Source organism: Chiloscyllium plagiosum, unplaced genomic scaffold (genome assembly GCF_037043375.1).
Source record: "Chiloscyllium plagiosum isolate Xiang-an unplaced genomic scaffold, Cpla_swu_hap1 HiC_scaffold_4, whole genome shotgun sequence".
Lineage (NCBI taxonomy): Eukaryota > Metazoa > Chordata > Chondrichthyes > Orectolobiformes > Hemiscylliidae > Chiloscyllium > Chiloscyllium plagiosum.
In genome coordinates this window covers 99,593,821-99,613,482 of record NW_028270142.1, presented here as the reverse complement: position 1 = coordinate 99,613,482, position 19,662 = coordinate 99,593,821, and the positions used below count along the sequence as shown (strand labels likewise).

The following is a 19,662-nucleotide window of genomic DNA, read 5'->3' as shown; positions in this document are numbered from 1 at the left end:
AATCTCCTCCACTTCCCTCCCCATCTCTAATTTATCTGAAAACCCTTTAACCAGAAAGCTGCCGATCCTGCCCATATTCCAGCCAAGTCTTTGTTATAGCTATGATATCATATCCCCACCTACCTACCTGTACTGTCTGTTCATCTGTCTTATCCCTTGAGCTATTTGCATTAAAATATATTTTATTTAGCCTTACTAAACATTTTTAATTTACCTTTTGTTTCCTCTGCTTTTTTAGACTCACATATGTTTTATTGTCCATTTCCATATCAGCTTCTCTCCCCTCTGAACTATTTTTCAGGACTCTATCCCCTATTTCTCTAGTTGAAATCCATTTACTGGTGAGTAAGGTTCCTCCTGTTCTTGTTCAGATGTACCCATCCAATTTGTACATTTCCACCTTCCCTCAAAATAGCTCCAGTGCCTCAGGAATCTGAATCTCTCCCTCCTGTACTATCTGTCCAACAATACATTCATCTGCTTTATCCCTTTTTTCCCTACACTCAGTGTTGTGTGACAAAGGGACCAATCCGGAGATTATGATCTTTGAAGTCCTGCTTTCAACTTTCTACCTAATTTCTTGAAGTCTGTTTGTAAGACCTCATTTCTTTGTCTTCCTGTTTCATTGGCCCCAACATGAATCACAACCTCTTGCTATCTACCCTCCCCCTTCAGAATGCCCTGCAGCCATTCTGTGGCATGCTTGGTCCTGGCATCTGGAATGCAATATACCATCGTGGAGTCACATCTACCACCGCAGGCGTACCTGTCCACTTCCCAACCCCTTTAAAGAATCTGCCACTATTGCCAGTATATACTTTTACTACTACACCCACTCCTGACCCTGAAACACCTGGACCACCCACAATTCCTTGCTTATTGGTGCCACAAAGGTCAGCCATCTTTCTTACAATTTCTCAAGGCTGAAAATGGTTTTCAAAAGACATGCACTCATGGGATTCAATCATTGTCTGCCTGGTGTTCTTCTTTTGCTTGGTAGTCGCCTATTCCCTTTTTGCCTGACCTTCCTTTAGCTGTAGGGTGACCATGTCCTGAGCACGCTGTCCCTCAGCCTCAAGAAATGCACTCAGGTGGCTCTCAAGGCCCAAAATTAGAAGCTTTGGTTGCTCCAGCTAAAGGCATCTCCTACACATGTAGTCATCCAGAACGCTGGGCATATTAAGGAACTTCCACATAGTGCAGGACTTGCGAATCACATGTAACTTAATGTAATGGAATATGGTGCCTTGCTTTTGATTAGATTAGATTCTCTACAGTGTGGAAACAGGCCCTTCAGCCTCACAAGTCCACACCGACCCTCTGAAGAGTAACCCCCTAGACCCATTTCCCTCTGACTAATGCACCTCACACTCTGGGCAATTTCCTATGGCCAATTCATCTGACCTGCACATCTTTGGATTGTGGGAGGAAACCAGAGCACCCAGAGGAAATCCACATGGACAGTCACCTGAGGCTGGCATCAAACCTGGGTCCCTGGTGCTGGGAGGCAGCAGTGCTAACCATTGAGCTACCATACTGTTTTCTTTCAACCTGACTTCTGCTTAAACATTGATTATAAATATCTTACTCTCATCTGTGTCAGCCAAACAACCAGAATCCCTTGCATCTATCAAGCAAAGAAATTTAGTTTTAAAGTTCAGAATATTAATCATAGAGTCGTAGAATTTTATCATACAGAAGGAGGATATTCGATCCATCGTGTCTGTATTGGCTCCCAAAAAAAGCTCCCCAATCAGTGGTTAGCACTGTTGCCTCACAGCGCCGGAGACCCGGGTTCAATTCCCGCCTCAGGCGACTGACTGTGTGGAGTTTGCACGTTCTCCCCGTGTCTGCGTGGGTTTCCTCCGGGTGCTCCGGTTTCCTCCCACAGTCCAAAGATGTGCAGGTCAGGTGAATTGGCCATGCTAAATTGCCCATAGTGTTAGGTTAGGGGTATGGGTGGGTTGCACTTCGGCGGGTCGGTGTGGACTTGTTGGGCCGAAGGGCCTGTTTCCACACTGTAATGTAATGTAATCTAATCTAATCAGTTCCTCTCTCCAGCTCTCTCTCTGTAGCCCTGTAAATTCATCCATTTCAAAAATATACATCCAGCGTTCTTTTGAAACCTCCTGTTGAAACGACCTCCAAAACACTCCCAAACAATGCTTTCCAAATCGTAACAACTTTCTCAATTAAGAGGTTTCTCCTCCTCTCTTCACAACTCTGTTAACAATCTTGAAATTGTGACTCCCTAGTTACTGACGTATCAACTAAGAGAAACAGAATGTCCTTCTTTATCAAAATTAATCATAATTTTGAACACCTCAATAAGGTCACCTCTTAATCTTCCCTGCTCTAAGAAGAATAAGTCCTATTTCTTTAATCTTTCTTGATATCAAGAATCCCTGATTCCTGGTATCATTCGAGTAAATCTCTTTTGCGGGTGTTTCAAGGGCTTTAATATACATCCTTCAATAAAGTGCTCAGAATTCAACACAATGCTCTAAATATGGTCTTACAATGATTTGTCGATATGTAGCATCACTTCTTTGCTTTTATATGCTATGCCACTTTTTATAAACCCAAGGATCCTATAAGCTTTCTTCACAACTTATTTGTCTTCATTATCCATGCAAAGTTTTTAAACTGTATTTATGGCCTTAACTTAAACCAATATCTAGTCACAAGAAATGAGAGAGAAATGCCCAACAATTACCCATCTGTGCTCCTGTGATGAGGCACGTTGATTTTGAAGCAGCTCCCCCCCGTTCCTGGGATGGCTCCATTCTCCCTCTCCTTTTAACTTCACTACTGCCTATCCTAGGCCCTACACAGCTCTGCTATTCAGCCTGCCCCTTCCTATCCCAACCCAAGTCATTTGTTCGAAAAGGAACTATGACAACTGGACATAAGCTCTCCCTTCCCAAATTTCTCTATAGCCATCATATACTATTCCTTAGCCTCGCACCAGAGAACCATTACACCTTTTGGGATTCACTCTTTTCATTGTAGAGGACTCTGTCTATCTCCAAAAATGCCGAGTTTTGATTAATACCTATTTCTATTATATTTTGCCCCTTCCACTTGTTATGAACCTTACCAAACACCCTCAAAATATTTTCAGAAGGTAGTCCAGACCCTATCTTTTTCTTATTTTAAATGCAGATGTAAGGTGCTGTGTTCCAGATACAATTTGATTGGTCAAAGTACTTGATGTTAAGCAAAACACCATTTCTTCAAAGACTATACTTAAAATTCAACAAATGAAAGAAGAACTTTGACTAATTTAATTCTATTGGAAAACTTAACAGAATAATAGATGCAGTAACTATTACTAATTAACTGTCCCATTAGAGCAACATTCCATAAACACACCCCTTGAAAAAAAGACAAATTCAGCAAACAGATTTTCTCACACGCAATGCCTGCAGTAGGAAGAGAAACTCCAGCTTCTAGCTACAACCAATAGAGGGGAAAAATAGCTTCTCCTTTTTCAAGACTCCAGCTGCTTCTGCTGAAGCTAAAAGCTAAAAGAAAACTAGAAATCCTGATCTGTGTGAGCTGGCCAGATCCATCCAGGCTGCTTCTATTGTTGCAACTGTTAAAAAAAGTTCCAAGGCCTCACAAGCTGTTTACGTTACCTCAGACTACTCATTGCCTCTCATTCAACCTCTCTCTTAAAAGAAACCAGGATAAAATGCATCACTTAAAGCCACAACATCATAATACACCCTATCTCTGGACAGCCTCCTAAGCTGTGATGTCTTGGTCTCATTCTGGCTGTCCTTTCTACACTGCTTACTCTTTTGTCCTCACAGGTAACAAATGCATTATACCCGGTGAATAGGATCAGAGATTCTGCCAATCAGGCTGAAAGGTTACAACAAAGATTGGGAGAACTGCTGTAGAAGTAGATCTAACTGTCTCAAAAATAATTTGTATATCTCAAAAATTAACTCCCTTCCCTTTATCATGAGGTCTGCAGATGCTGAACAGTCAGAGTCAAAAAATGTGGTGCTAGAAAAGCACAGTAGGTCAGGCAGCATCTGAGGAGCAGGAGAGTCAACATTTTGGGCATAACCCCTTGATTAGGAATGACCTTGAAGCCTCACTAGAATCTACAGCTGCAAGGAAAATAAACAAGAGAGCCAATGTCAGAAGTTACTTAAGTTATTGATTAAACCAAAAAACAAATCTTATTCTTGGGAATTTGGTATGATATTGACTTTAATAGATTGCATATTTCCCTATTTTGTGAGAACATAGAATGCTGTCTAGGTGATTTGAGTTGTGACGTGTGATTTAAACAAAAAAACTTAAAATATAAACTGGGAACCTTTTGACCTCGTCTTTGCTTCATTGCTTGACATTGCAATTTTGACCTCAGGAAGTCTATGATGAAAAATGCTTCATTTCCCAGCACCAACATTTCTCAATATCATGAGTCATGAAAAACATCAGAGTCTGTTAAGATTCTAAAATGTTGTTTTTTATTGTTTAATAATGCATGAAGTTTAATTTCTTATAAAAGTCAGCATCAACTTCAAGCATCCCAAATGATCTCTCAAGCTAAATCTGGTAGTGGAGAGCTTCGGTGTTGAACCTTACTTTTAGTTCCCTGATTTGTCCCCTGGCGAATGTTCATTTGGTGCTTGTATAATCCACACTTCTAACAATCAGTTTTGAATTTGTAATCCAAACTCCACCTCAAGAACCCTGCTCCCTTACCCTACATATTTTACAGAGTTCAGCAGATCTATCATTTCTGTGCAGGCAAATTGTACTTTCAACATAGTCAGACATTCCAAGGTGCTTCACAGGAGCATTCGCATAAAAAAATGTCTGTCACTAATTCTTGACAAAACCCCACAAAGTATGTCAACAAATCTACCATGAGATTCTCATGCTGCCCTTGGCCTGTACTACAGCAGTTATCTTCTCTCATAATATCTTTGCAACTATAACATAATCATCTTCACCTCCAGAATACACACATCTTCACCTACTTCACAATTGGATGCCAAGCTTGTGGTTACTCTCCTCTGCAACTTTTTCCTACAACCATATTGTATACACGCATCGGGTCTTCAAGAACCTCAGGAAAATCACCGCACATAAGTCTGTCTGCACCCAAAATGTCTCTCTTTTTCTCTAGAGTTTCATATCACTTAGCATAATACTCTGAGTATTGCTTTTCTTCAATGAAGAGCATGAGATTATTGTGTATTATTGTAACTTTAATAGATATCTCATGTTGGGACTCACATGCCAACATTTTTCTTTTGATCTTCACGTCCACTCGCTGCCAAGATCTTAGAATCATAGAATCCCTACAGCATGGAAACAGGCCATAGATCCATTCAGTGCTAACGGATCCTCCGAAGAACATCCCACCCAGGCACATGTCCTACCCTATCCCTGTAACCCTGCATTTTCCATGGCTAACCCACCTAACCTACACATCCCTGGACCCTATAGGCGATTTAGCATGGCCATTCCACTTAACCTGCATGTCTTTGGATTGTGAGAGGAAACTAGAGCACCGGAGGAAACCCAGGCAGACACGGATGAGAGGGGAGTGGAGGTGCAAACTCCAGACACTTGCCGAGGATGGAATTGAACATGGGTTCAATTAGTTAGCAGTGCTAACTATTCAGTCATCGTCTGTCTGCACCCCAAGATCTTCGATGCACCATTTACATTTCCAGAACTATGACTGGACATTCACCCCATTAGTCCAGATTTTATGTTCTGCTGGGGTTCCTATCTCCCCAGCCAAAAGTCAGCGTTGAAGCTTCCCTGTTCTGGCATACTGTCCTGCAGCCATTGCAATTTTAGCACATTGAAAAATACAAAACAGGATATTTATCTTGGAGAATGATAACTCCCAAATTTTTATCCATTTTGATAAATCTGTTTGTAGAACATAGCACCCTCCCACAAGTTCTAATTTTTATAAAGTGAGAGATTTTAGAGCTGTGTGTTATTTTCATCTTTAATATTCGTGATCTACAGCTTATTCTTGCCCTGCTGGGAATCTGAATACAGAGGAACCTCAATTATCTGAAGAACACGGGTGGGGAGTATTTCATTCAGTTAATCGAATTCCAGATAATTGAATGCCGAATAACATAGTTTAGCCAAGCATTGGGACTTTGCGATCTTGCCAGATAATCTGAATGCCGGATAATCAAGGTTCCTGTGTAGAGCTGACTTGATTAGTGAAAGACATGGATCCAATGACGTTCATCATAGTTTTCTGGTAATTTAGTCTGAAAAGCAATGAGTAGGCTGGAATTGGAATGTCAACATTTATAAGCAAATGGAAATCCAATCTCAACATTTTCAATTTTAAAGATGTCTAATATGGAGTCAGGTCAGGTTCAGAAGACTTGCTGGTTCTTAATAAAACCTGGATGTGGATGTTTCACCACCATTTCTTAAAATATTCCACTGTTGCTGAAGGTATGGGCATGCAGAGCAAGATCTCCTTTGTTTGAGGAACCTAAAGTCAGCAGGATCATTTGAACTTTGTGCTGAGTTCAGACAAAACCCAGTTTCACTGGGCCAAGTGCCTTAACCTGCAGTCTGTCGGTCACAAATTGATGCTACAGATTTCAGTGCTTTTGAAGGCCATATATGTTCTGATTTCTGTCTTGACTTGTTTTTTAAAGAATCTACTTCATGTTAAATTGAAATAAACAGATTTAGTCTTCAGAGCAGCCTTGGGTGACTATCTGTGTGGAGTTTGCATATTTTCCTCATCGCCGTGTGGATTTCCTCCGGGTGCTTCAGTTTCCTTCCACAGACAAAGCTGTGAAGGATAGCAGGAATGGCCATCTTAAATGCCACATAGTGTCCAGGATGTGCAGATTAAGTGGATTAGCAGGACTACGGGAATAGAGTGGGCTCTTCTTTGGAGGGTCAGTACAGACTGAATGGGATGAATGGCCTCTATCTTTACTGTATGATTTCTATGTCAGTGATAATCTTTAAAAAAATCTGCTGTGTTGCTTTGATTGACAATTCATCTAATGTAGGTTAGACAAAATATCATGTAGTTTTAATTTACCATTTCCAAAGGGCTATTACCATGCTATTATGAATGCTTGCCTGGGAGTTCAAAAGCTAAGCTTAACTTAGCAAGGAGTTCACAGTTTGATTCAGTATAAAGAAGCCATCAAATAATTCACTTTCTTTGAATTAAAGGGGTCTGAATCAAAGTTTATTTAATGAGAAGTTGGAACACACAAAATTTTAAAAACTTCAAATGGCTTTCATGAATAAAGCATTTTTAAAAAACTAATAAGTTTGAGCTTGGAGTTGCATTAGATTGTTAGCAGTATTGTACCTTTATTTCCACATCACTCCTGAGGTCTGCCCAAGTTGAATGCTGAGTGAGTGATTGTAGAGGTGGCAATGGTCCAGGATGGGAGGGGCATGGTGGACCATTTGGAGTGGATAAGAGGCATGAACCAGAATGGGCTATAGAGGAGTTAAGGTTACATGGTGGGTGAGTGAAGGGCTTGAGTTGGAGTGAAGGTTCCATTGAGGTGGAGGTATAAGTTGGCATGGTGTGGCCAATAAAGCTACGGAGGAACTACAGTGTAGATTGAAGGTGTAGGTTAAGGTATAGAGGGGCAGTGAGAGGTAAGAGATGATGCCTGGTGACGTAACTGTTTCTAAAACAACTGAAGTTGCGTCCAGTTGTTTTCAGGCCTTCTGAGCAGCAGAATGTGCCAAGTCAAAGTCTATCAGATCATAGCACTGCCCTTTGATTAGAGAGAGAGAGAGACAAACAGAGAGAGAGGGAGAAAGAATGACTGATGATAGTTTAAGCTGAGAGTCACCATGCCTCAGGTGAGGTGAGAGGGTGGTTGAGGAGGTAGGATATTCATGGTAACCTCTGCCAGTGAAGGAATTGAACACCAATTTCCCTTCTGAACTTATAGTCTTCTGTTTCAACAGTGAACATGTTGCTTCACACAAATATTGTCACTGTTATCTGCGTAAATATGCTATGCTATGGAACCTCGGGTTTCCAAGGTTGTATTTTTTGAGGGAGACCCTCAATGAAAGAGAGTCTGAGAAAGACAGCTACTTCTCTAAGCCTCTAACGTGAGAGGGGGGAAAAACACCTGGGAGCCTCAAAATGGCTATTCTTAGTTCTGATGTTAAATTTATGCAGGAAACAGCAGGATAAGTGTCACTGGAGTGAACAGACAATACTTTTAGGATATCAACCCTTCCTCAGAATGTTCAAGTCCATAGTTGAGACAATGTACGTATTCTCTCATGGATGCTAACTTCTTCATTGAGTGTTTTAATTTCAGATCATTATCATCTGCAGCATTTTGTTCTTACCATCAACATGTGAAATACTGTGCTCCCCTTGCAAAAAACCTTAGTTATTTTTTCAAAAAAATGATTTTTTTGATGATTTTAATGGATATAATAGACTGATCAATTGGCTTTTTTCTTTTTTTTTCCAGATATGGTTACAGAAGTACGGCTATCTTCAAGCTAGTGAACCCAGAATGTCAGTATTGCGCTCTTCACAGTCCCTGCACGCAGCTGTAGCTGCTATGCAGCAATTCTATGGAATTAAAGTTACGGGGACTTTGGATGAAAACACAATAGAGTAAGGAATGTCTGTTCACCCCTTCCACCAGCACCAGCTCACAAGTGCTACCAATGATTGCTAGACATCTATCACCTCCTATTTGCAATTCACTTGAGAAACAGTGCTGTCATTTTCAATAAAATGAGAAAATATACAATTCTTCCATTTCATCTTAAGTGAAAATGCCACTTATTAATGTAGTTATAATGTCTGAAGGTAGCAGGAAATGTAAAGTATTCATTTATATTCAGTATATACCTTCCAATCATACAGATGAAGGATTTGCTTCTTTTCAGTTCCACCGTTGTGCACAGCCATCAGCCAGGCAGCGTAAGCTCTAATGAAAATACTTGCCAGTAAGTTGCAGACAATTGAGAGATAATTTTCAGCCTTGAAGGAAGCTTGGAAATGTAGTGTTAGTTGCATAATAATTTAACATTGTACAATGACTGGGCCAATCCTAAGAATCTAAAATTGTTGAACATTTAAATTGAAGGGTCTTTGAGACAGTTTCCAGTCTGTACATACAATCCTCCAAGCTGAAGGTTAAACCTTGCATATTGCCCAAAATTTCTCATTGAAAATGCATCTCCTGTTTCCTCTTCGACTTTTAATATTACAAACAAGCTTCCTCTCTCTTATAACAGTGAAACCTAACTGAGTCCTGGGTACTACAGTACTGACTAAAGGATGGCAGATCCAAGTTTAAAAATCTTAAAGCTATTTTCCTCACTGGGATGAGTTTTATATTTCTCTTGGCCAAGCCATTAGATTTCACATGGAAAGCTCGAAGATCACTTGTGAGGCAGTGTGGGGAGAAACTTGTATCTGTTCTGTCTTGTCTTAGTATGAGTAGTGGTCATACAATTTCTCAGGCCAGCTAGCCTTTCCCAACATGTGTTTGCATAGGAAACAGCTGTGATCAAGACATTAAAATTGAGTCTTCATTTAAAAACTTTTCAAGATTTTATAAAGGAAGAAATACATGAGATATGTTGTCACACCTAGCTAAAACTCAATCTGGTACTCACCCCACGCAACGTCTTTATCTCCTAGAATTAAATTGGAATACCATCCTGCCCAACCAGTTGAATGTTAACTCTGAATTTTGCTTGATAAATATCCTTGACAATAATCTCAATACAGGAGTGTTTAAGTTGCATTACATTAGAAAAAACAGCGCCATTAATTACCATAATTATCCCGAAACAGCACCCGAACATCATAAGTGGCTGTCCATCTGTGCAATAAATAATATTTTGAAAAAGAATGGCCATGTCTACATTGTTACCTTTTTAGAAAAAAATCAACATTACAGATATCATGACTTCCCTTAACTCAATAATAAAAATCCTTATTGTATTTATGTTTTCAGATGAAAAATTTTAAGTGACAGCTGAAATTCTGAGCTTGAAAAATTCTGAATTTTAATGAACAATTATGGCAGGACTATCTCAGGATATGAGAAGAGACATTCATTACATTAAGTGTGACATTAGAAGCACCACAAATCGAACATTATATTGTTGTGGGGACAGAATTACAATGTTCTTCTTGAATTAAGATTAGCTGATGATGCTATTTGAAAAAAGAACAAAGACATATTTAGACAGATAGTTGACTGTCCGAAAAAGGAAAATAAGGTCAATATATTTTTATTAATTACAAAATAGCAATAAAAACATTTCCCCATGAGTGTCTACTGTATTATGCACTTGATGCTCTCTTCCTCATGTTTCATGGAGCAGAGGTCATGTGGAGCCACACTGTGCCAAACATGATTTAGATCTATGCACTTGATATTTTGCCAAAACCACCATTAATATAATGTCTGAGTTTGAATTAGTGCTGGGCTTTAATAAAGTTGATGCATCAAGTTGAGCTGATTTTGACGGACGAAGTATCAAGACCATACCTGCTTGATGCTGAAAGTGGACTCAAGGGCATTGCAGTGGTGCACTACATTAGAGTCCAACAATGCTGTAGAATAGAAAGCTAGTACATAGGTCCTCACTCACAGGGAAAGGTAGTGGTGTAGTGGTAATGTCATTGGGCTAATCATCCTAAATGCTCAAATTAATGCTGAGGGTCACAGGTTGAAATCCTGCCAGGCAGCTTGTGGAGTTAAGCAAATTTTGAATACATAGCTAGTATTACTGATGATAGCTAGGGAATGATCACTGATTTCTCCTTTTATACAAAAGTATATAAAATTATGATGGGGTGTATAGCCACAGCCTTTTTCCCATAATGGAAATGTCAAGTACTAACTAGGCTTTAAAATGAGAGGGGAAAAATTTTAGACAGATGTGCGACAGGGAGGGTAGTGGGTACCGAGAATGCACTGCCAAGGGAGATGGAAGGAGCAGATATAGAATGGTTAAGGGGCATTTGCACAGACACATAAACAAGTAGGGAATAATAGGTTATGGACCATGTGCGGGCAGATGGGATTACTTTAGAATGGCATCATAGTTGGCATAGACAAGGTGGGCTGAAAGGCCTGTTCCTGAGCTGTACTGTTCTCTGTTCTACAATCTATTAAGTATCTAGTGATAAACTTATTGTAGTAATTGTAACAAGATCAGAGTCGAGTGTGGTGCTGGAAAAGCACAGCAGGTCAGGCAGCATCCAAGGAGCTGCCTGACCTGCTGCGCCTTTTCAGCACCATATTCCTGACTCTGATCTCCAACATCTGTAGTCCTCACTTTCTCCTAGTTGTAATGAGGTCAGCCAGGTGAACCTCACAGAACATGAGTTTCCTGATTGGGGCTGTTAATCTGATCCAATCAGGGAGCCCTGTCTGACAGATATAACCAGGAGTGTCAGGCATGCTGTTCACTCTGAGAGCTGGCTCTGAGGAAGCTGGATCAGTATCACAGGCTCTCCAAGTGTAAATAAAGGATGAATTGGTGGTCAGATGCTGGCCTCTGTGGAGTTAATTCAGTGGCGATGAGAGAAAAGCATGCTCCTGAGAAATTCACTCGCAATGGTCATCTTTGAGTTGGGGTAAACATTTCTGGCATCGTGCTGGTCTTTAAGAAGCTTGACCTGTTCAATCCTGCTGTTGAAGACTGGGCCCATTATGTGGAAAGAATGTAGTATTTTTCCAGGTAGCTGACATTGAGGCAGATGAAAAACAATGAGGAATTCTTGTGGACCCGCAGCTTTTTCAGTTATTAGGAGCCTAACTTTCCTTAAGACACCAGATACTAAAATTTTCAAGAGTTGATGGATTTAGTTGAGGAATATTATTTATCCCAAGCCTCCTCTAATTCTGAGATGCTATTGGTTTTACTCGGCAGTTTGGGAAATAGGGGAATCCTTGCAGGATTTTTTGACGAAGTTAAGATGACAAGCAGAAATCTGTGACTTTGCTTTAACTCTTAATGAGATGCTGAGAGACCACTTGGTGGGGTTAATGATGTAACCATGCAATAGCACTTAGTAGTTGAAGCCCAACTAGACTTCAAACAGACTCATCAACTGGCTTTATCATTGGAAAATATGGCCATTGGAGCATCGGAGTTGCAAGGTATTCCGATGCAAGTGGATATAACTCCTGGTTATATCTGTCAGACAGGGCTCCCTGATTGGACCAGATTAACAGTCCCAATCAGGAAACTCATGTTCTGTGAGGTTCGCCTGGCTGAGCTCATTACAACTAGGAGAAAGTGAGGACTACAGATGTTGGAGATCAGAGTCAGGAGTGTGGTGCTGAAAAGGCACAGCAGGTCATTCCAATACCCTTGCCATTCCAACTGCCCTTGGGGAACACCACATGAGTGAAGACAGTTGTGTAGCCTCACTCAGGGCATATCCTGATCAGAGGAAGCAATTCCATGATTCTGCAGGGCCCACCCGGTGCTGTTTGCTTTTCGGCAAATCAGAAGGTTGGAAAGTGTAGGAATCATCAAACCAGTCCAGTTTGTGGACTGCACCGGTTATACTGATTGTGAAGCCAAAGTGTCAGTTTGCCTTTGTGTGGATTTTAAACAAATGGTAAACCACTTTTCACAGCTGGTAAGTACCCAACCCCGAGATGATTATTCACAAAGCTGTCCTTCATGAAGCTGGACATGAGCCATGTGTACTTGAAAATGTGATTAGATGGAGATCCCCAGAACGTTGCTACAAATGATGCCCATAAGGGTTTGTATGAACACACGAGACTGCCATTTGGGGTATCATCAGTCTGTGCCAATTTTCAGCAGATGATGGAGAACATTTTACAGGGTCTAACCCAGGTCACCATTTATCTGGATGACATGCTAATAACAGGGAAGATGAATAAGGAGCACTTAGAGAACTTGGACATAGCCCTTAGGCATTTCTCCCTTACACCTTAGAAGGCACCCTAAATGACTTACTTGAGCAACAGAGTTCACAAGACTGGGTTACACCCTTTGGAAGATCAAAGGTGCCCCAGCTGTCATGTCACAGAGCTTATGTCATTCCTTGAGCTTGTGAACTATTATAAAAAGTTCATACGTACCCTGGCCTCCATCCTGGCACCTTTGCATCAACTCTTCAAAAAGGGTCAGCCTTGGAAATAGGCATGTCGCCAAGCCATGGCTTTTAAGGAGGTGAAGAAACAGCTCTCATTCTCTGAGGTGTTGGCACACTATGATCCCAAGCAAGATCTGGTAGTGAAATGTAATGACTCCTCCATACGACATTAGGGTAGTATTAGTTCATTGGTGGCCCAATGGAGAGGAACACTGAATAGCATATGTATCCAGAACTTTGGCTGATGCAAAATGTAAATACACCCAGAAACAGAAGGAAGGATTAGCAGTCATATTTGGAGTCAGGAAGTTCCACCAATAGTTTTCCAGATATAAATTCCTAGCAATAATGGACCACAAACCCCTGCTGGGTCTACTTAAAGAGGACAAGGCAGTGCAGTCCATAATTTTTGGCTGAATTCAGCACTGGGCTCTGATACCAAGTGCATATAATTACAAGATGGAACACAGTTCAGGGGCCAAGAAGCAAAATTTGGATGCGTTGAGCCTGTTCCCGTTGGCAGATACACCACAGGTGGTACCACGCTGGAAGAGTCCGTATTGGTTTTAAATTTTCTGGACACACATCCAGTCATTGCTGACAATATCAAACTTTGAATGCAGAAAAGTCCAGTCCTTGCAAAACTGAAACAGCTGGTGGTAATGGGGGCTCCATCAAAGGGCTACAACCAGAATTGAATTGTTTTTGGATCTGAAGAGACCAAGTCGCAGACGAGGGCTGTATATTATTATTGTGGGGAGCAAGAGTAGTTGTCCCGAGCAAAATTTGCCGCAGATCCTGGCTGAACTTCACCAAGGTAATCCAGGGGTAGCTCCAGCAGAGTCACAAAAGGGGAGAAGACTGTGCACCAGATTGAATCTGATCTTCCCAGACCTGGGGGTGGGGCGGGTGAAACAGTGTCAGGAATGTGAATGCTAGACTGAAGACTCCGTTAAGCGAGCCAGACAGCTTACTTCAGGGAGTGAAGTTTGCTCTAGGAACCATGGGAATGGTCCTGCATGGGTAAGAGGCACAATTAACCCGAGGTCAGGCCCTGTGACGTACAAAGTTTGTATAGGTACAAAGGTTCTGAACAAGCATGTGGACCACATGAAAGCTGCAAACTTGCAAACGGTGCTAGAGCAAAATGGGCGTGGCTCCTTAACAGCCTTTCCAACTGTTCCAGAACCCACGGATTCTCCCTTTTCATCAAACGTTGAAGATACCTCAGAATCTGAGATAAACATTGCTGATGTCACCACCTTGACACCTTTACCACCCGAAGAGAAGAATGAATTTCTCCTGAGATGCTCTAGGCGAAAGAGGAGAGCAACAAGCTGCCTGTGTGAGAGGCTGAGTTGGTGGAATCTGACTCGGTACTAAAATGCCCCAGGAGGAACTGCAAAAAAAAACCAACCTATGTTCTCCGACTCAGAGGGGGAGGGATGGAGTAATTTTAGCAAGGTCAGCCAAATGAATCTCATAGAGTACAAGTTCCCAGATTGGGGCTGTTAATCTGGTCCAAACAGGAAGACTTGGCTGACAGGTATAAACAGAAATGTCAGAACATAGAACATAGAACATTACAGTGCAGTACAGGCCCTTCAACCCTCGATGTTGCGCCGCCCTGTCATACTAATCTGAAGCCCATCCCATCTACACTATTCCATGTACGTCCATATGCCTGTCCAATGACGACTTAAACTTGGCGAATCTACTACCATTGCAGGCAAAGCATTCCATACCCTTACTACTCTCTGAGTAAAGAAACTACCTCTGACATCTATCTTATACCTCACTTTAAAGTTGTGTCCCCTCTGTTTACCATCCCCATACTTGGAAAAAGGCTCTCCCTGTCCACCCTATCTAACCCTTTGATTATCTTGTGTGTCTCTATTAAGTCACCTCTCAACCTTCTTCTCTGTAATGAGAACAGCCTCAAGGCCCTCAGCCTTTCCTCGTAAGACATTCCTTCTATACCAGGCAACATCCTGGTAAATCTCCTCTGCACCCTTTCCAAAGCTTCCACATCCTTCTATTAATGCGGTGACCAGAACTGTACACAATACTCAAGTGTGGCCATACCAGAGCTTTGTACAGCTGCAGCATAACCTCCTGGTTCCAGAACTCAATCCCTCTATTAATAAAGGCCAAGACACTGTATGCTTTCTTAACAACCCTGTCAATCTGGGTGGCAACTTTCAGGGATCTGTGTACATGGACACCGAGATCTCTCTGCTCATCTGGACTCCCAAGAATCTTACTATTAGCCCAGTACTTTGCATTTAGATTACTCCGTCCAAAGTGTATCACCTCACACTTGTCCACATTAAACTCCATTTGCCACCTCTCAGCCCAGCTCTGCATCCTATCTATGTCTCTCTGCAACCTACTACATCCTTCGTCACTATCCACAACTCCACCGACCTTAGTGTCATCCACAAATTTACTAACCCACCCTTCTAAGCCCTCATCCAGGTCATTTATAAAAATGACGAACAGCAGTGGACCCAACACCTTGCAGTACGCCGCTAGTAACTGGACACCAAGATAAACATGTTCCATCAACTACAACCCTCTGTTTTCTTTCAGCAAGCCAATTACTGATCCAAACTGCTATGTCCCCCACAATCCCATTTTTCCGCATTTGTATAATAGTCTACTGTGGGGAACCTTATCGAACACCTTGCTGAAATCCATATACACCACATCAACCGTTTTACTCTCATCTACCTGTTTGGTCACTGTCAAAAAACTCAATAAGATTCGTTAGGCACGACCTACCCTTCACAAAACCGTGCTGACTGTCCCTGATCAGATGATTCTTTTCTATCTCTTATAACCTTTTCCAACACTTTTCCAACAACTGAAGTGAGACTCACTGGTCTGTAATTACCATGGTTGTCTCTGGTACCCTTTTTGAACAAGGGAACCACATTTGCTATCCTCCAGTCCGCCAGTCCTACTATTCCTGTAGACAATGATGATTTGAAGATCAATGCCAAAGGCTCGGCAATCTCTTCCCTTGTTTCCCAGAGGTTCCTAGGATAGCTCCCATCTGGCCTAGGGGACTTGTCTATTTGCACACTGCAGTATCTCTACTACCTCTTCCTTGTGAACCTCAATCTCTAGATGCAGGTATCTCTATATCTTCCTCGCCAACATTTTCATTTTCTATAGTCAGAGTTCTGTTCACTCTGAAAGTTGGCTCTAATGGAGCTGGACCAGTGTCAAGGATTCTCTTTGTATAAATAAAGGGTGACTTGGTAATGGGATACCAGCCTCTGGAATTATTTCACTTATCTCAATGAGTGGAACTACTGAGCAAAGGCAATATGGAAAGGTAGATAGGTAGAAGCTTTGGTCACTTTGTGCAGTAATCATTGCCTATTTTCATATCCATCCATACTTTATGACCTGGGAGGAAGGAGGGCAGGTAAAAAAGAAATGAGATCTATTCTACCAACAGTAATTGAAATGACCTCTTCTTGAGCACTCAGAACTTTAAACATTTTTTGGAAGAATTTCAACTTGTTCTTATAGATATACCAGTTCAGGCATATGAAGGTAGAGGTGGGACTTAAACCTGGTACCTCTTCACTCAGAGGTAGCTGTACTACCACGAGATCACAAGTTTACTCTTTTATAATGGCTGCACGAGGTTGACATGAAGAGGTTTAAACATTAAGAATTACAGCATTAGGAATGGCACTCCTGACAGTGTATCTGCTTCAAGCGTTGGATTCTCTTTTACTGCTCAATAATGTCTAATTTAGACTTGAAGTATAGGATTTCTTCTTGAAGAACATAGAAAGAAGATTATAATTTCTTCAATAAGAAGTGTGATAATTCTGTATGGTTTTTTTTCTATAATTAACTTCCTATTACATTAGCACAACCTTTTTTTCATATGAATCCCACTTTTCAGAGACTTGTATGACCGCAGTTTTATTAGTGATTCATTCCATTTGGTGAAAAGAGATATTCTTTAACTTTTTCACTAAAGTACATGTTTATCATAGTGTGATAATCAGTGAAGTGCAAGGTGTTCAACTCTTCTGCTCAGTCAAAATGTGTTGTCTTGAACAACCACTGACTTGGTTGGGTCGTAAGAACTAACCATTGATGAGCAAAGTGTGCGCCAATGGGAATGTAAAAACTTTTCTTGGCTACTTTTCTGAAAACAATATACACTGTAGATTCCATAGCATCTTAGAGAAAGTGGGAATTCGGTCCATCATGTCTGCAGTCTCTCGACAGGACCATTCCAAAACTTGCTCATTTTTCCCATAGGCCTCCATATCTCTCTGTATTTATCACCCATTTCTTCCAGTTTTATATCTGGTGTCCGCACTCTCAATTTATGGCATCTATGCCTGCCAACTCGCAACTGGTGTCCTTTCACTTGAATGAGCAGAAATTGTTGAGAACCGAGGGTCACAGTTGAAGAATAGATGATTACAATGTGCAACTTCTCTAGAGTCACAATTCTGTGACTGTTTCACATTTTGAGGTGTGGAGATTTGGTGCAGTGTTTATCAATTATCGCAGAAATGACTAAGAACAACTGCACCGATTCACTGCAGCAAATAGATAACAGTGTCTGCTATTAGTCAGACTGCAGCTCAAAAAAAGATTCTCACTATGTTCTTATAAATGGAAGCTGATAACAGTGCAGCGATGGCAACTGGGCATCCTGCAGTCTGAGCAAATGGGGTAAGCAACAGGATATCTTCTTAATCAACCAGATTGAGAAATGGAGAATGAAATTAGTAGACACACGTTGTGCCAAATCAATTACAGAGAGAGGAGATAACAGAGAGTGGGGAGAAAACTAGATTGAGAGAAGAAAAAGGAACAAGACCGAAAAAAACAAAGCTTTTGAATGATTAAAATTGACATTTTTAAAATGTTCAACATGCAATATTTGTCGCAATATTCAGGCCAGATTTTCGCTATGACAGAAACCTCAAAAGTGGCAAAGACATCAGAAGTACTATGTCCCTTCTCTGAACCTAGAATCCCCATTTTCATGGGAATGGGATTGAGAGTGCTCCATGGTTCACGTGTGATACCTTTTCTGGAAACAGCTGATCATTTAACTTATCAACTGCTCCCTCTGAATTGGTATTTTGGGATCCTTGATGTCTGCAGTACAGATGATGGAGATGGATCTGTTTGCAATGTATTTCTTTAGGATAGATAAAATGCTGCATGGGGGAGGTGGTGGTGGGAGGGGGAGGGGTTCAGGTATCATTTTATAGGAGTGGTGTTGGGATCAGGTATTATTTGGAGAGGGTCAGGCACCTTCTGGGATCGTTAACTTTGGAGAATGGTGCACCTTCTGTCCAACTTGTGAATTCCTGTCAAAAAGTCTCAAGAAGAGTCAAACTGTCAAGAAGTGTTGAACTGTTCAAGAAATGTCAAGATGACTTAAGAGCTATGAACCCTTGTCAAAAGATGTCAGACTGTTAAGTTTCAAGACACATTAAGAATTATCAAGCAGTCAAAACCTGTCAGAACGTGTTTATATGAATAAGAGTGTGGTCTGTAATGTAGAAATTTAAGGAAACGAACCTTGTTTTCTTGTGTTCATTGGTACTTGTGAATACTAGATAGGTTGACATGAAGGTGAAGAATGATAGGGTGGAAGTAGGCACTAATTTGGCATGGAGGAATGAAGACTTATGCCTAATATGTAAATGGGTATTGGTGATTTGGGAGACAGTGGGATTGGTAGAGGATCATAGAGTGGCATGAAGAATATGAAAAGCCATAAGGGACAGGTAGAGGGCATTGGTGTAAAGGGTTTTCGTGGATGCATCATGTGAAGTGAGGATGAGAGGGTTTGGGTGGGGTGAGTCTGAGGGTAAGGTTTGGAGGAATCTTTTATATTTGATTATTTTATTTTAGTTTTTGAACACAGTGCCACAGCCCTTCTACAGGCTTTCTACCAAGTCCAGGTGACGATTTGACAGCCTCCACAGCTCCCCCAAGGTAACCTGGCTTAACTCCCAAACCAGCCCCTGCATTTATCTGCACTAAAAAATGGGATGTGTGCGCAGGAATTTTTAAAGGTCATTTCTGCAGAGTCAAGAGTTCTTCCACCTGGGTGCAAAATCTGGTGTGCGCGCATTTTTAGATGTGTTGTGAAACACCTCTTGAGTCAGTGGGCCTTGCACCTAGGCCTTCTGGAATGCAGCACAAAACCCCAGGCCCATTTTTAAATAGTTTTTTTTAGTGTCAGATGAGTTGATTACCAATGATTAGCAATCATACATTTTAAAAAAAAGTTTCACTTATCTTTCCATTGCAAGCTTTGTTAATATTTATCCTGCACATCATAGGGTCATAGAATCCCTACAGTGCGAAAACTATTGTCTAATCAGCCTGTTCAGATATGTTATTGCACACATCTGGAACAAGTGAGACTTGAAGTCAAGCCTAATGGCTCAAAATACTACCACTGCACCAGAGTCTATGCAAAGATGGTACTTTGATTTGACAGCAAGTATCCCTGAGGTTTTTAA

General features: G+C 41.2%; 1 protein-coding gene across 1 annotated transcript in view; it reads left to right on the top strand.

Annotated features, from left to right (window-relative positions):
- mmp16a (matrix metallopeptidase 16a (membrane-inserted)) overlaps positions 1-19,662 on the top strand; it is a 253,187-nt gene that overhangs the window by 79,560 nt on the left and 153,965 nt on the right. The window contains exon 2 of the mRNA XM_043688130.2: positions 8,493-8,641. Within this exon, the coding sequence (XP_043544065.1) occupies positions 8,493-8,641 (149 nt within the window). The remainder of the gene's footprint in view (positions 1-8,492; positions 8,642-19,662) is intronic.